The 17,438-nt window shown below is 25.8% G+C and overlaps 1 protein-coding gene across 1 annotated transcript in view; it reads right to left on the bottom strand.

The window, feature by feature from the left end:
- Positions 1 to 16,274, bottom strand: part of LOC135928392 (IDLSRF-like peptide) — a 62,272-nt gene extending 45,998 nt beyond the window's left edge. The window contains exon 1 of the mRNA XM_065464846.1: positions 16,120 to 16,274. Within this exon, the coding sequence (XP_065320918.1) occupies positions 16,120 to 16,234 (115 nt within the window). The 5' untranslated portion in view covers positions 16,235 to 16,274. The remainder of the gene's footprint in view (positions 1 to 16,119) is intronic.
- Between the last annotated feature and the right edge of the window lie 1,164 nt (positions 16,275 to 17,438).

Below are 17,438 nucleotides of genomic sequence, written 5' to 3'. Positions count from 1 at the left end.
TTATATCATAAGAAAATTAATCTTACTCCAATTATATAAAAAATTTTGCCTAAGCATTTTCAGTTTACCTTGGCATTTCAGTTTACTTAGGCATTTGTAGTTTAGTCAAACCGCTTTAAAATGATATATTATATATAAAAATCTATAAATGAAATCTTCCAAGCACCAAAAGACAATTATAAATCAAAACTTTTAATTGAAATTAAAATTAATTTTGCACATACTAAAGGATCTAGATAAAAATATAGAAAGAATTTTAAGTAATATTTTTACCTTGATTTTTTGGATAGAAAAAAGTTAATTAAATAAAATAAAATATTTATTTTTTATGAATATGAAATATAAGTTAAAAATTTTATACTAAATAAAATTAAAATATCATATCATACAATAAAATAAATGGTTTGTTTTTAATATTATCTATTTATCATTATTTCATATAATAGTAACCTATTTATCTCCATCTATTTATTTTTTTATTTAACATTTAAATTTATCTTATAAGAAAAGTAGTAAAACTATTATAAAATATATTTTATTGAGCAAGAAATACATAATCTTGAATAAAAATATTTTATGAAGAAGAATAAAATGATTATAAAAAAAAAAAAATTAACCTTTTATATATAATTATCTTTATTATACTTTTTCAATTATAAAAAATCCTATATAATTAGAAAATGTGTATAAAAATGTTATGAAAGCCCAGCAGAATTTATTTTTTTTATTTAATTGCCTAAACATAAATTTTTTTATGTTTGATTTGCCCGGCCCAACTACTTAAACCGGCATGGCCCGTTTTATTTTATTTTAAAATTTTCCCGACCCGGCCTAAGGACCGAGGTTTGGGAGGGTCAGGTTTTGTATATCTCTAAATTAGACACTATTTATATGCCGCTTAACATTCTTAAAATAAAAAACCTAATTAAAAATATTTATGGAATTGTATAATATTTAGTGTTTAAAAAATAAATATTTTGTATAAATTAATTCGCCATAAAAAGGCGGTGGTTTTCCCTCAAGGCAATTTTTAAAATAAATATTTATATTTTATATGAAAGGCTTGGTTTGTAAGTATATGAAATTGTTGATATCTTAAAAATTTTTAAATAAATTTATTCTCTTTCAAAGGTGGTAGTTTTTTTGGAAATTTTTAAATGAATAATTTATAAAAGATTCTTTAATAATTTTTCTTTACTACTTAATTATATCTTGGTAAAATATAAATAATTTTTTAAATGGGCATAGAATTTTTTTTAGCATATTATTATACAAATCAAATATATGCAAGCACAGATAAATTTCGAGCCGGGCAAATGAGTTGTGCCGTTAAATTAGAAATAGACCAAGGGTAGGGGCATCTTGGCCCGATTAAAAATAAATAATGCATAAATTATATCAATTAATTAGTTAAAAATCTTACAATGAAACATTTCACATTCATTCACTGATGATATTTTCGATTTCCTTTTGAAACAATTTACAAAATCATTCAAAATAATAACGAAATTTTAAAAATTCCAAGTCAGGCTCTAAAATAATAATCGGGCCAAAAAATTTCAAAAAAATAATTTTCAAATCAGAGATGTGTAGTACAGCAGATATCTGATATAAATAATAATAATAATACTCTGAAAACGAAATGAACTTTAAGGCAAGAATTAGAGGTCTGCAATGGATGGGCTTTAGGCAACAAGTTCGCCTACTCGTTGTTTAAAATTTTTTTAGCCTGCCTTTTCAAAATTTACCCGCCTGCCCATTTATCTAAGAATTTTGTTTTTGGCTCTTTATTTATTTTAATGTATTATTAATTAAACTTAAAAAAAATGTAATATTATGAAATAAAAAAAGAATTTTGATAAATTGAAGTCTGTTCTGCTCATTTCACCCAGAAAATATTTAAAATTCCCCCGCCAATTGTTTTAAAAATATTTTTAACCTACCTTCCACCCTCCAAATGTTCAAAATATTTTAGAAGGAAAATAGGTGGACGGGCTAAAAACCGTTCATTGCAGACTTCTAACAAGAATAGGAGTAATTCATATAAATGGATTTAAAAGCAATGCTGATGTGCAAGCTTAGTTAATAATTGCAGGATAACACTAATAGATGGAGATGTGAGACAATTTAATTTTGAAAGGTGTTCATATTTATGGTTCATTATTATGTTATTTAGAAACAACGAAAGGAAAGTTTAGGCAAAAATTAGAGCAGGGGAGACATGTGAGCCCAATTAAATTTTTTTAAACGAAATAAATTCAAGGTTTAACAAAAATTCTGCATTGGCTAATCGTCCGTCAGCGTTCCGTAAGATATGCCTAGCATTAATTATTATTTATTTGTTTTAGTAAAATAATTTATTTTATTTATATTTAATGTAATATTTTATTATTATCAACAAATAAACATGATATGATTTAATATTTTTTATTTATATAATTATGAAATTAAATATAAATTTATTTATTTGATGTTTTTTTAATGAAAAAAATGATATACTGCTATTGTAATTATATTTTTGTTACAATTTATTAGTGATTTTGATTCCTAAAATTTTAAGAAAAAAATATTTTTTGAAGTTCAAAAAGATATTTCACATATTTTGATTTGATAAGAATCTTAAATCTTCTTTGTAAATAAATATTTTTTTGAGGAATTCTTTTGTAAATTTCATTATTAAATAAACAATTGTTTAAGTGAAATCTTTTATAATTTTTTTTATCATTTTGTAAAATTATCTATTTTTTAAGTACATTAAAAGGGTTCCACGTCCTTATAGAGAAACCATTATAGAGAATGTATTTTATAGAGAAACATTTATAGAGAAAACAATTATAGAGAATGCATTTATAGAGAATTGTTCTATAGAGAATGTAATTTATAGAGAATGATTTTAAAGAGAATTATTTTATAGAGAATGTCCTTTATAGAGAATGACTTCAAGGAGAATGATTTTATAGAGAATGCCGTTAAGGACCTTCTCTATAAAATAATTCTCTTTAAAATCATTCTCTATAATCGACATTCTCTATAAAACCATTCTCATAGAGAATGACTTCAAAGAGAATGATTTTATAGAGAATGTTGTTTATAGAGAAGGATTCTAAAGAGAATTACTTTTATAGAGAATTATTTTGTAGAGAATTTCATTGTAGAGAATTATTTTGTAGAGAATTACATTGTAGAGAATTATTTTGAAGAGAATTATTTTCTAGATCTTGATTTTATAGAGAAATATTGTATGTTCAAAAAATTTATGCGGGATTTGAAAATATATTAAAATTAACATTTTAATAATACAATTCAGTTTATTTGTTGTATTTTTTCGATGACTTTATTTGTTTCAACAATGGTTTTTTGTAAAATCTTTTTAGTTCATATCAAGGTAGCTTGATTATTAACTCAGCTAAACCAACCCTGAAACGATTTGTTAAATATGTATTAACCGTTATTAAAGAGAATCTAAACTGAACCAACCATTTTTAAAATTTTTATATATTGCATTTATATGTCAGCTATCTAAATTAGCCTTTAGAAGGGTTCTTAACTTTACCCTTATGGATATATGACGGACGAGAATCTTATTCTAATTTTAATTAACAAAAGGTTTTAACCAGTTGTTTGGGTAAAAAATATGTCACATTCCCGTTCGTTCTGCGTTTCGGAACACGTTTCTAAATATAATTTTCTTTCTATTTTATTATACAAATTTTATTCATAAATCTTTTTAATATAGATAACTAACAATTCATTAATCTCTAATGATACGCATTTAGATGTATGCGATGGCTTTAATATATTGAGTGTCGAAAAGTGCCGATCTCTACTTGGGGTTCCACATATTTATAGAGAAACCAATATTTTTGATTAAATAGAAGCACCACAATTTTGTCCTACCTAAAAAACCAAAACCGTCAATTGAAGGTTTCTATATAAGATATTATAGCGAATGCATTACCGCGAATGCACTATCGCGAATGTATTATAGCGAACGCATTACCGCTAATGCATTATAGCGAGTATAATATAGCGAAAATATTATAGCGAATGCATTATCGCAAGTGTATTATCGCGAATTCATTGTCGCGAATGCATTATCTCAAATGAATTACATCAGTTGCGATATCTGGAATGGAGTTTGATGAAAACTACAATTTTATATTTATCGGCCTTTAGACAGACTTAGTTGAACCTGGAAATTAAGTTAAAGTCGGGCTTGGGTCTAAAAATATTTTTTTTAAAATAGGGTTATTGATTTTTTTGACTCAAAAAATGTAAAAAAGATTATAAGCAATAAAATAGATTTCTCTAAAGAATAGGGTAAAGGAATTAAATTTTTATATTAATTGATTGTTTAAATATGCGTTTAGTTATATTTTTCAATTAAATTTGGGACAGGACAGGCTCAGGCCTAAAATTTAAAATTATGGCTAGGGTCCTAAAAATAAAAATTTTGGATGGAGCTTTGGCCGAAATAAATAAAATTTGCAAGGCACTAAGAAAAAAAGTTTTATTTAAAATATTGAGCCAAACAGATAATTAGACCTTGGATTTATATTATTCTTTGACAAAGAATGCTTTAATTAGTGAGGGATTTAGTATGGACTTGATAAGCATTTTATGATAATAAATTTGTATTAAGTTCTCTTATTGTTTAATCAAAACGACAAGGTCAAAACTTATCACAACAAGACATGAAACAATATTCAGCATCATAGGTAGATTGTTGAATTGAATTTCTATCCATCTCAGTACTTAATTCGTGTAATCTCTGATAATGAAATTGCCACTATTGTGACTAAGGAATTATGAAAAAATAGATTATTGATTTCCTTAATTGATTCTTGCTAAGTTCTTGCTTCCTGACGAGTCTTTTTTCTAATTATGTGATCAAAGACAAAATTGTATAAAAATGGATATAGAAATATAAAAAATATAAGTAGAGCTAAAATTGAATGAATAGAACATGCCTCATATATTATTAAAAATAACTTAGCTATTTTTAACACAAATTACAGTATATTTCCATTTCAGTTCAGTTGCTATATTTTATTAATCTGATGAATGTCATAAATTTTATTAATGTGGCGATAATAGTGATTGGACATTACTATCATCGCTGAAGATGAGAAAATTTAATGGAATAAAAAATTTACTTTGTGAGTTGTACTTCAAGGAGTAGATACAACCCTAAAAAATCGAAAGATGGAAAATATCTCTTTTTTACATTTTCTATGCCTTCATATTTTTTTAAATGTGTATTCTTCAAGACTAAAAGAGGTTTAGAAAGATTTAAAATAAAAGTTTTAAAAGCAAGCATTGATGGATATTAAAATTAATTAAACAAGCTGAAGCGATCATTTATGACTCCCCTTTTTACAGTAGAAAGCAAGGCCCTATAAAAAATATATAAGAAAAGTAAGATATCTGTCTCATGAAGCGTTGATAATGAAAATTATTATGTTATGCTGGAAAATAAAAATATTGCTTTAATCATAAAAAATTTTTTATTTAATAAACACCCACCCCCCCCCCCCCACCCCCAAACAGAAAAGTTTGAATAAATAATTAGCCCTAATGATACGAAGTTAAATATTAATGATTATTATACTTGCTTATAACCAGATCTATAGACCGACTACCAATAATAAAAAGACGCTTAACCATTCAAACAATGTTAAACAGGACCTTTTACCACAGGAGAAGGGGTTATAACTCAAGATTGACATTGAATTTAAAATGGGTAGTTTGTATTTGGTCCGTTGTTCTAATTTTGATGTGGTATAGGAAATGAGTGAAGTGGGGGAAGAAGGTGGTAGTATTATAATATATGATGCAAAATCTTTTGATTATTAGGTATTTAAAATATCTTCTAAGTGTAAAAGAGTTAGTAAAATATTGTGCAATCTGCTGCAAATATCAAGCTTAGATATTTGCTAAAGAAAGACATTACAATGCGATGGAAATCAGTGTATATCATGATACAAAACTTCTTATAATCATATGATGAAATTCAAGTTTGTCTGTGAACCAACCATATTTAAACAAATTGGTATCAATAAATATAATCCCTATATGTAAATAAAAAATTTCTTATAAATATTAAAAGTCTGATCTTCGGAAAGTTTAACAAGTGCAAAAAACCTATAAAACATTTTAAAATTTTGATTCATCTTTCTTTACACTGCTAAGGAGTTTAGGCTTGTAATAAGAAATTTCCATTTTACTAAAATCGATTTAGAGAAAAAAGTGTATTATTTTAAATTTTGTCGGTGTATAATTTTTAGGTAAGGGTTTGAACTATCATCTTGTAAATTCAGATACAATTATTTTCGGACCTTTGACGATTTTGACAGAAATGATCCAACCACCCCCTGGTCTTCCTTGCCTACCCTGTGAATATTAGACAGCTCTAGTGATCTTTTAACTAAACTTAATTTTGGTAAGGCTATAGTTTGATGGGTATTGTTTTTTTTTGTTATTATTTGCATTTAAAATCATTAATTGAGTGCGTTTTATTAAATTTAAAAATCTGATTTTGTCAGAAATGCACCTGAATAAGTGTAGAATGCCCATCCTTAATGTTGCGCAATCGGTTAATTTTAGGCAATTCCAAAACGGTTAGCCAAGTTTTTAGGTTAAAAAATCGGCTAAGCATAATTAGGCATCGCATAAAAATAGGCGAAAACTAATTATTCAAAAATTAGGCATCGGCTAAGGAGCTCGGTTAATCGCCCGTCATATATCTTTACATAATAAATATATTAAATAATTTTAATAAAGGCTAGGCTTAGTGATGCGTAACGCTGACGAGCGATTAGCCTAGCTCCTAGTCCCTACATTTTGTCTAATTAGTTTTAGGCGATTTTTCGGTTAAGCCAAATTAGGTTTAGTTGATTTTTAGGCTACTAACATTACTTATAAATTTCAGATTAATGTAAATTAAAATTTCTTCAGAGGTTCAATATAAGATCTTCTGAAATTTATAGGGTGGGTATTCTATACATATTATAATGCATTTTCAGCGAAATCAAATTTAAAATTTAATAAAACGCGCTCAATTTATGATTTAAAATGAAAAAATAAAACAAAATAAAATTATTAAATACAAAAAAATATTGGCGCAATCGTATGAAATTCCCAGGGTAGATTCTCTTCGGAATTGGTAAAATCAGATTTATTAGGGAAATTATAAAAGCGCACTATAAATCAGAGACCTGGCCAGACCTTAAGCCCGGGCAGTATTTTAATTTTTTTAAATATACCCGGGCCGAGCCTAAAATTTTATTTTTTTAAATACACGGGCCGGGTCAAAAAAAGCTTTTTTTGAAAATACTAGGGCCGGGCCATATATTTTAAAACCAAATATTTTAAATCACCATTATTATCTAGGCAAATTAAAAATATAGAATATATTTTTAAAAAATCGGGGCCGGGCTAAGCAGATTAAAATAATGCACAAAGCAACTAAATATTGACAAAATTTTCTAAAACAATTGGTGTAAGGCTGGCTTTGTTGCTAATAGTTTTTTTTTAATGGCTACTCTACTAGTTAAAGCAAAGCACTAATAGAAACTGATAAAGAAGGAAACATTTTCATAATTTAAGCATTACTACTTCTAATTGTTCAGCGTATTTTAAAAAAAATAACAACAGGAAACTCAAAAATATTATCATAATTATTCATAAGCAATACAAATCAGGAACGTGAATAAATTTTTTTATGATTATTTTTTCCCTTTTTCTATTCAAGGGTTCCGAGAATTTATATGACGGCATCTGGCTTTTTTTGAGAAAAATTATTTCTAAAATAATACTTAATTCATTTTCTATAAAATTCTATAAAATTATTCTCTATAAAATCCTTCTCTATAAAATAATTCCCTCTAAAACAATTCTCTGTAAAATATTCTCTATAAAATAATTCTCTGTAAAACAATTCTCTGTAAAATATTATCTATAAAATCATTCTCTATAAACGACATTCTATATAATTGTTTTCTCTTTAAAAGTTTCTCTATAAAATAAATTCTCTATAAAATCATTCTCTATAAACGAAATTCTCTACAAAATCATTCTCTATAAATGAGATTCTCTATAAACGACATTCTCTATAATTGTTTTCTCTTTAAAAGTTTCTCTATAAAATAAATTCTCTATAAAATCATTCTCTATAAACGATATTCTCTGCAAAATCATTCTCTATAAATGAGATTCTCTATAAACGACATTCTCTATAATTGTTTTCTCTTTAAAAGTTTCTCTATAAAATAAATTCTCTATAAAATCATTCTCTATAAACGATAATCTTTATAAACGACATTCTCTACAATTGTTTTCTCTATAAAAGTTTCTCTATATTTGCATTCTCTATAAAAGATTCTCTGTAAAGACGGGATACCCATTAAAAGAGGTGGTTTTTTCTAAATAATTTATAAAAAATATTTATATTAAAATTTTTTTATATTATTATATATGATCTTTTTAAGGATAATATTTTAATGTAATAATTGTCATATTCGTTATTTTTCATTTTTGAAATTTTTTGAAATAAAATGGTAAAAATATAATTTATATTGTTAAGATGTTAAAATATAAATTCTATGAAGATGTTCCTTGAACAAATGACAATTATCATAATCGGTATTTCTAAACATTTTAGATTTATTTTGACGCTAATGGGCAAAAATATGTATTTTTAACATGTTAAATTAAAATTTCAATTAAGATGTACCATATAAAGGTGATAATTGTCATAAACGTAATTTTTAAATTTTTTTGATGTAAAGGGCTAAAATAAGTATTGCTAACATGTTTAAATAAAACTTCAGTGAAGATGTACTCTAGATAAGTGACAATTGTTATAATCGATATTTTTAAAGTTTTTTTGACGAAAATGGGTAAAAATATAGATTGTAAACATGTTAAATGAAAATTTAATGAAGATGTACTATAGAAAAGTGATATTTGTCATAATCGTGATTTTTAAAGTTTTTTGAATTTTCTTGACGCAAATGGGCAAAATATAGATTGTTAGCATGTTAAATTAAAAATTTAGTGAAGATGTGCCATCGATAAATGGCAATTACTTTTCCATGCTACATCTTCCTAAATTTTTAATTGAACATGTTTACAATATATTTTTACCTATTTGCGTCAAAAAAAAACTCTAAAAATAACGATTATGACAATTATTACTTATCTAGGCTACGTCCTCTCTGAAGTTTTATATTTAAACATGTTATCAATTCTTATTTTAACCTATTTTCGTCAAAAAAATTTAAAAAACTTTAAAAATTACGACTGTGACAATTGTCCCTTTTATATGGTACATCTTCATGAAATTTTAATTTAACATGTTTACAATCTATTTTTCCCATTTGAGTTAAAAAAATTCAAAAAACTTTAAAAATATAGATCATGACAATTGTCACTTATCTAGGGTACATCCTCATTGAAGTTTTATTTAAACATGTTATCAATATTTATTTAACCTATATATGATCATTACTTCTGTTATCACAATTATGATAGGGATTTATTAAATTCATAAATGATTATCAAATAGTTTTATAATGATGTTGATATAGATTTCAAAAAGAAGAGAGGGAGGTCCTAACTTAAATGACAACTAGAGGCTGATTATGCAACCAACTATAAGATTTAAAAAAAATATACAACAAAAAGGGCCAGGTATATATTTTGACACTCTCATCAATTATTTTTAGCGCCTTTGCATGAAAAAAAACTTAAATAACACTTTATAGAAAGCTATATTCTTCTTAAATTTGTAAATAACTAACTAATTAACTTCAAACATAATAAAAATTTGTGTCACATTTATTTGGAATAAAGTGCAAATAAAAAGCTTAAAAAATAGTAAAATTAAATTGAATCAATTTTTTTAAAAAATATTGTTAAAAATGAATTTCTCAAAGGATATGAAAGCGATTAATATATGTTGTGCAGAAAACGTCTAAGTAAGTATTATGCACATTTTTTTAAAGTTAGTTTGATTGATTGGTTAAGCGAAAAAATGGGCAAAAGAGTATATGGTATGCTACCCCAGATTTCGGTTAAAAGCGAACGATTCACATTGAGTATTTTATTATATCTAAAGCAATGCTATCAAAAGACGGTCTTTCCTAATAAAATGAAAACGTTCTGACTAAATATTTTGAAAGTTTGGTAGTTAATGTATGACTTGGAACCAGGATAAAAATGAATATTGTCAAAGTGCAAAGAAGATGTTTGCTACGATTTTCTAAGTATGGCATGTAGGCCTTTCTATTTGCAGTAGTGGTGTACAAAATATTATGAGAAGAAGGTCCAAAATCTTTTAAACACTTGCAAATACCAATACTAACTAAAAAAAAAGACTTCAACCATAACGAAATTTGTATGATTAAAATTTAGAGGAATGATATTACAAAACGGACTAAACAACCATGTTCACTTTTTTACTTCTAAAAAAACAACGATACCTCTACTTTATTTATTATAAATTCACAAGGTACGAAGGTTAATAACCAAATATATTATAAATAATTTTCTTGAACTATTACCTAAATGCCGGATGATAGGAATACAATGTGCTATCACACAGTGTCAAGATTACCCAGAAATTTATATTGACCAGCGTCAAAAAACAATGGCCATCAAAGGTATATAAACCCCTTCAATTACCATTGCTAGAACAAACTTATATTAGCTGGTGTATACAAAGACTAGAGACAACCTTTTCAGACTCTTTTGAGATGAGTAAATTAAGATAGTTGACCTCTCGCATCCAAAATCAGGTAAGCCATCAGCTTAAAGTTGGGTTATAACCATAATCCCAAGAATTGGGGTCTATTTAACATAGATTTGGATAAAAAATATATTTAGAATTAAATATAATGTATATTTTTTGCATCCATGGTGTGAAATAATTTTTTATACTGAGCGAATCAAGACAATATAAAAAAAATCCACCATATTTTTGAGTTTTTTTAACAACATTATCCCAGTATTTCTTATAAGTTACAGAGAGTTAAAACTATTTTCTAAGTCCGCACTTATGTTATTATGTTTTTAATTCATTTAAACTTTTACAAAATATACTATACCTACAATTATTTTTATGCGCTTATTTATTAATAATGTGTATACTTTTTTAAAAATTAAAGGTCAAGAACTAAAAATCCTATCAAATGACCCTAACTATACTTTATAATTAAAACATAAAATTAATTTGAAATATTTCGAGGTAACTACATAGGTTTGGAATAAATTTCCTCTACCAGTTAGATCTATTTAAAATTGTCTTTCGAACACTACTAAACAGTTTCAAAGCCTATCTCTAATATTATATTGACATATTTTTTTTATTCTTATAATCATCTGGCGCTTATTTATTTCCATCTATACTTCTAAAATGTGAACAAAAATTAAAATCGAGATTGGGAAATACCCTATTTCATCATAATAGCTGGCTGCAAACCACTCCAACAAAATCTGGCGGACTAGGCTTACGATCACCATTAAACCCCTTTAGTTTCTTTTATTACAACATAATTAAAAAACAAAAATCTAATTCTCAAATTATTTAACTTTTTGAGGACACCATGTTAACTAATGCTTTGTTATTCTGGTTTGCTAACACATCCTTTGGCGCAATTTATCCCTAATTTACAAAAGGATTGGAATGATGCAATCGTGTTACGCTCCGTCGATTATCTACTTTCGAGCAATGACATACAGCAGAGTACTAACCTTCTTTCATCGGTAATAGTAAATCAGCGAATGGTTAGTAGCTTACCCAAGCTTTTTACTAAATGTCTTTTGACAAATAAAGAATTTAGGTATGCTTTGACTATCAGGCTTATCCTAGAATATCTTCACCCTACAACTGTAAAAGATGTGGGGTAATTGTTAATTCTAAAGCTAGACATCCACTCCATTGTCTTGTGAATAGATGCAAATATGTAAGGCACGAATTTATAAAATATAGTGATTCATTATTCAAAGCAGATGTTACTTCACATCTCGAACCACGGGATTCTTCTGTTATTGATAACTCGTGGCCTGATAGTCATACATTAATCCACTGGGATATAGGCAAACACATGTATTGAGACTTCACATATATTTTACGCTCCATCAAATAATAATTACGATCCATTAGGTATAAGGAAAAAAAAAGAAAATCCCAAAAATATTCACATCCAGCCGATAACAATATATTTATAGCTATTATGGTTTCAACAAACTGCTCATTTTGGAAAGAGGCTAAATCCCTAGTCAAACTAATAAATCAAAAGGCAAAAAACAATCTCAATGACCCTTGATTAAACAATCTGCTATTACGTTACAATTTTAAATTATTTAAAGATTACAGTATAAATAAGTAATTAAAGCCGAACTTGCTAGGTTCTAGCTAGAGGTCTTCATTAGCAGGGTTTCGGCGGGCAAAAAAATTTTTAAGATAGGACAGGCGGGCAGGCAAAAAATTTTTTAAGATAGGACAGGCGGGCGGGTTAAAAAATTTAAAACTATGGGCGGGTGGGTGGGCGGGTTAAGAAATTTAAACAATGGGAGGGCGGGTTAAAAAAAATTAAAATCATTTAAGTAAATATTAATAAAAAATAGTTCCTATGAACTTTTTGGGATATTAAAAATTAAAATGTCCTTTTTTGGAATCATAAAAACTTTTTTCTTAAAATAAATAAACTTTTTTATATATTGTAAATTACTTTGGTGGAAACGACAAGAAAGAGATTTGCTAAAGCTATCAAGATTAACAAGAAAAATATTCTCAATTCCTGCAACTAGTGCTTCTTCTGAACGAGGATTTAGCATTGCTGGTAGATTTTTAGAACAAAGAAGAACTTATTTGAATCCATAAAATGTCGATTCATTATTATTTTTGCATTATTAACATATAATATCAATTTTATATTTATATAATTTTCATAAATATTTTATTTGATCAAATAAATTATTCATAATTAAATTGAATATTTTTTATACTTTATATAGTAATTTCCTAAAAACTTTTTGTAGAGGTGTAATGCTGAAATTTTTTTTATTAGATGTTTAAAAAATTGAAAGAATGCCCATAATTAAATTTTATAATAGCGGGCTCGGGTTAAAATTTTTTATAAATAATGGGTGGGCTGGTAAAAAATTTTAGACTAATAGGCGGGCGGGTTAATTTTTTAAAAAACATTGGGTGGCGGACTTAAATTAATCAAATATTTGAGATTCATTTATGCAATATTATATTAGCTCTTAAATATTGTTTATTTTACAATATTTTACTAGGGGGAAATGTGGCATGAGTTGCCATATTTTTGCTTTTTTCAAAAAAGGAATCATGATTTGAGTTTAACCAAACAAATTTTATATCAATGTGTAGCCCAATTCTTAAAAATAAAATTTGAATCAAAGCTCTATCTATAATAGTTTATGAGCGATGAGGATATGTGAAAGTTGTTTTTCTGGCCAGTCAAAACAAGTATATATTACTGGCATATACTATGTGTTAACTTCATAATATATAATTTAAGAATTTTATTATAAATATGAAATATAATATTAAATACTTGTAAAAGATCTATGTTAATATTTCTTCATTTTTTAAATATATAAAAATTTTATTATTATATATCATTGTTATTACTACATAAGCATGAGCCTATTCTTCACAATGAATGCATTTAATCCCCTCTTTCTTGCTCTAGGAATATTTCTTTTTGCATATAGAACAACCACTCATCATAATCTTCTTTAGGTTTATTAAACTTTAACTCATAAAATCATGTGCAAATATTCTTATCAAAAAATAAATAATTTTTAACATAAAAATTTATATAATTATATCTATGATAACTAAACAAGTAACTCTAATATATAATTAATACCATTAAAAAATATTCTAACATTTAATTATTTTCATTAATGCTAACATATTTAGAAGTTTTAACTATTTTATGCTAAACCCATTAATGATTTTCTAGCTTGTCTTGTATTAAATAATCTTATAAAATTTCCTCTGAGGTTTGGTGAATATTAATCTATTTGAATTGCATTCCATATGGGGAATTTGTTCCATTTTTTCACCAAATGTTAGTTTACACAAGCTCTTTATTTCAATATGAATGTATGAATTCACCTGTCTATTATCATTAAATGCCATTATATGTATATTAAATAAAACTTATAAGCTCTAATTTTTTGGTGTGAACTATGCTAAATGCCTAAGGATAATATTTATATATATCAATATCATAAATTAGTAATTTTTTTACGAAACAAAAAAATGTATAACAAGATTAGAAAGAGGTACTATACAGTTTATTTAAGATATTTTTTAATTGGATTGCTCTAATCAATAAATAAACTATGATAAGGAACATATCTTAAATATACACATTTCGACTATTTTTGAGAGAAATTGTTCAAGTAGATAAAAAGTTAAAGGCGGTGGCCAGTCATCAAACATGACCATTTATGCCATAATCTCACCTATTTCTATTTGTGTTCGAAATTATCATTTTTTAAATATGATTGGTTGTAATTAATTATGATTCATTTTAATAAATTTATAATGTTCCAAAAACTTTTCCAATATTAAAAAAATTAACCCCCCCCCCCCTCCCCCCCTTATAAAATTTTATATTTTATTTGCAGTGAAAAAGTTTCAAATTATTTTGATGAAATGTTAGATAAACATAATTCCAAGGAAAATTTGAAATGGATATTAGCGTATTTATTTTTGCGGTAAATATGATAAATAAATGCAAATCTATAATAATAAAATAGTAATATATTATATTTTAGCCAGTAGGGGAAATGTGCCATAAATGGCCATGTGTAAAGACTGGTCACCACCCTTTATCTTTTTAACAATTGAACCAATTTCTCTCAAAATTGGTCAAAATGTGTATATTTATGATATGTATCTTCTTACCTAAATTCATTTATTGAATAGAGCAATTCAATAAAAAAATATTTTAAATAAACTGTTCTTATTCTTAGTACCTCTTTCTGGAAAAATCACGTCACACATTTTTTTGTTTGGTGATAATTACTAATTTGGATTACTTAGATTTTATATAAATATTATCCTTAGGCATTTAGCATTATTCACAAAGAAAATTAGACTTTAAAAGCTTTATTTAATAGACATATAAAGGCGCTTAATAATAATAGAGAGGTGAGTATTATCCATGTATTGATTGGCCACAATTAGCACATTCACATATTCATATTAAAATGAAAAGCTCTATCAAAACAACATTTGGTGAAATTAAAATGATAAACAAGCTTAAGAATATTTTGCAAAATGATAATTTAGATATTAATTTATATTATTATCATTAAATAGATGTGATAAATTGAGATTTTAATACTAATTAAATTAGTGTATAATTAATTTTTTATATAACTAAAAAGTTTAGAAATATTAACATAGGTCTTTAACAAGTATTTCATATTGTATTATTTCATATTTATAATAAAATTCTTAAATAATATATTATGGCCAGTTAACACATAGTATATGGCCAGTCAATACATACATGTATTGACTGGCCAGAAAAACAACTTTCACATAGTCTCATTTAGCTCATAAAGTATTACAGATAGACCTTTGATTCAAATTTTATTTTAAAGATTAAGATTTAGGCTACACATTGATATAAAATTTGTTTGGTTAAACATAAATTTTAATATCTTTTTTTCAAAAAAGCAAAAACATGGCCATTCATGGCGCATTTCCCCTATGTAAAATAGGTTCTTCAAAATTTTAATTAAAAAAATGAAAACTTTTTGCCATCAGCGATGGGTTCGTTACTATTTGCTTTGAATGGTCAATAATTAGAAGCTTCTATAAAACCTTCTTAAAAACATGAATTACTTTTCAGTGGTTATAAAGAAGGAAATTAAAATTTCATTTAATCTTCCCAAATTTTTAATTAAATCAAATTAATTTATATTCAAATTTCAATTCAGTGACCTGTTATATGAAAAATATAACTATTTATATAACTTTTAAATGAAAATGTAGTGTCAGTGCAGCAATCGTAATTTATAATTTAAAAATTTTAGAATTTCCCTAACACGAATAAAATTAACCTGTTTTCTTAAAGATCACTGGAAATTCCCTATTGTATCTTGGTAGATAATATGAATAAGAAGATATCCATAGTGGAAAGGTCAAGGCATATATAATAAAAAAGGTCTTGGACATAATAATTGTTTTAATTTAAAATATTAAATGAAATCTAAGAATAATTTTTTATGGTTTATTATATAAAATATTTATATATAAATACTGGAAAATAGTGAAAATATAATGGATAAAAAATAAAAATTATTAATAATAATTAAAATGAATATTTAATTCATTTGTTATTATAATAATTCATTATTTGAAAGTAAAACAAAATTTAATAAGGATTTATTTATTGATTTCTTATAATTACTTTTGGCATATAAGACCAGTATCACCTTCTAGAATTATAAATATATATTAAATCTTAACGATTAAAACAAATTAATTATTGGTATATTAAATGTTATAAAAGTTCCACGACCGTTAATAAAAATCTATGTTAGAAATTAAACAAAATAATCAAAAGATACTCAGAGACTCCTTAGAATTCAAAAGATTTTAATTAAAACCTGTAAAAGTATTTCTAATTCACTTTGAGTTAAGAATATGATACCCGCAACTTCTTTTTTTTACATTTATTCCAATATTATGTCAATTTATTTTTAAAAAAGACGTTTTTCACTTAATCATGTGACACAACTTTATCATACCGACGCTTTATCTCATCAAAATTTGATTACTAATTTATTACGCCTATTGGTAGTTCATATGATTGGAATATTAAAATATAAAGGTTTATTCATTTCAATCAATGCTTAAGAGAAGATAGTATTTCTGCTGTTAGAAACTTTTAGTATGTTTAAAAACGTTAAATGATGTATGGATACATAATATATAAATAGAGGACCAATTAAATAATAAAATTAAATTTTCCTTTCCCCAGTATTAAAGAATAATAGTTGTTTAGTTAAATCGAATATCTAGAGTTTAGATCAAATATCGCTCGATTAGGTGTTGCATGCATGATTAGGTGTCGCGTAGACTTGTACAAGTGGCAGAATTAGCAAGGAGTTGCGGCATAATCAAATGTTTTGAGATAAAATTGGAACTATTTTTTTCAAAAAGTTTTCATTTCATTATTTATGGTAACATATTATTTTCGCAGAATCGCGAACATTGGGTTTTCCAGGATTGGCTATTTTTAGCGACTTTGCTCTAGTGTCTGAATGAAAAATAAAAGCTTCTAAAAATCATATTAGAAGTTCATAATTAAATCAGAAAATTATTTTGATTTTGAAAAATATTCTTGAATAACGAGCACTTACTCATGTCTATTTAA

The sequence above is a fragment of the Gordionus sp. m RMFG-2023 genome, chromosome 4 (genome assembly GCF_954871325.1).
Source record: "Gordionus sp. m RMFG-2023 chromosome 4, tfGorSpeb1-WG-v2, whole genome shotgun sequence".
Classification (NCBI taxonomy): Eukaryota; Metazoa; Nematomorpha; class Gordioida; order Chordodea; family Parachordodidae; genus Gordionus; species Gordionus sp. m RMFG-2023.
Note: the sequence above shows the minus strand (reverse complement) of the source record. Positions and strands in the feature narration are given on the sequence as shown.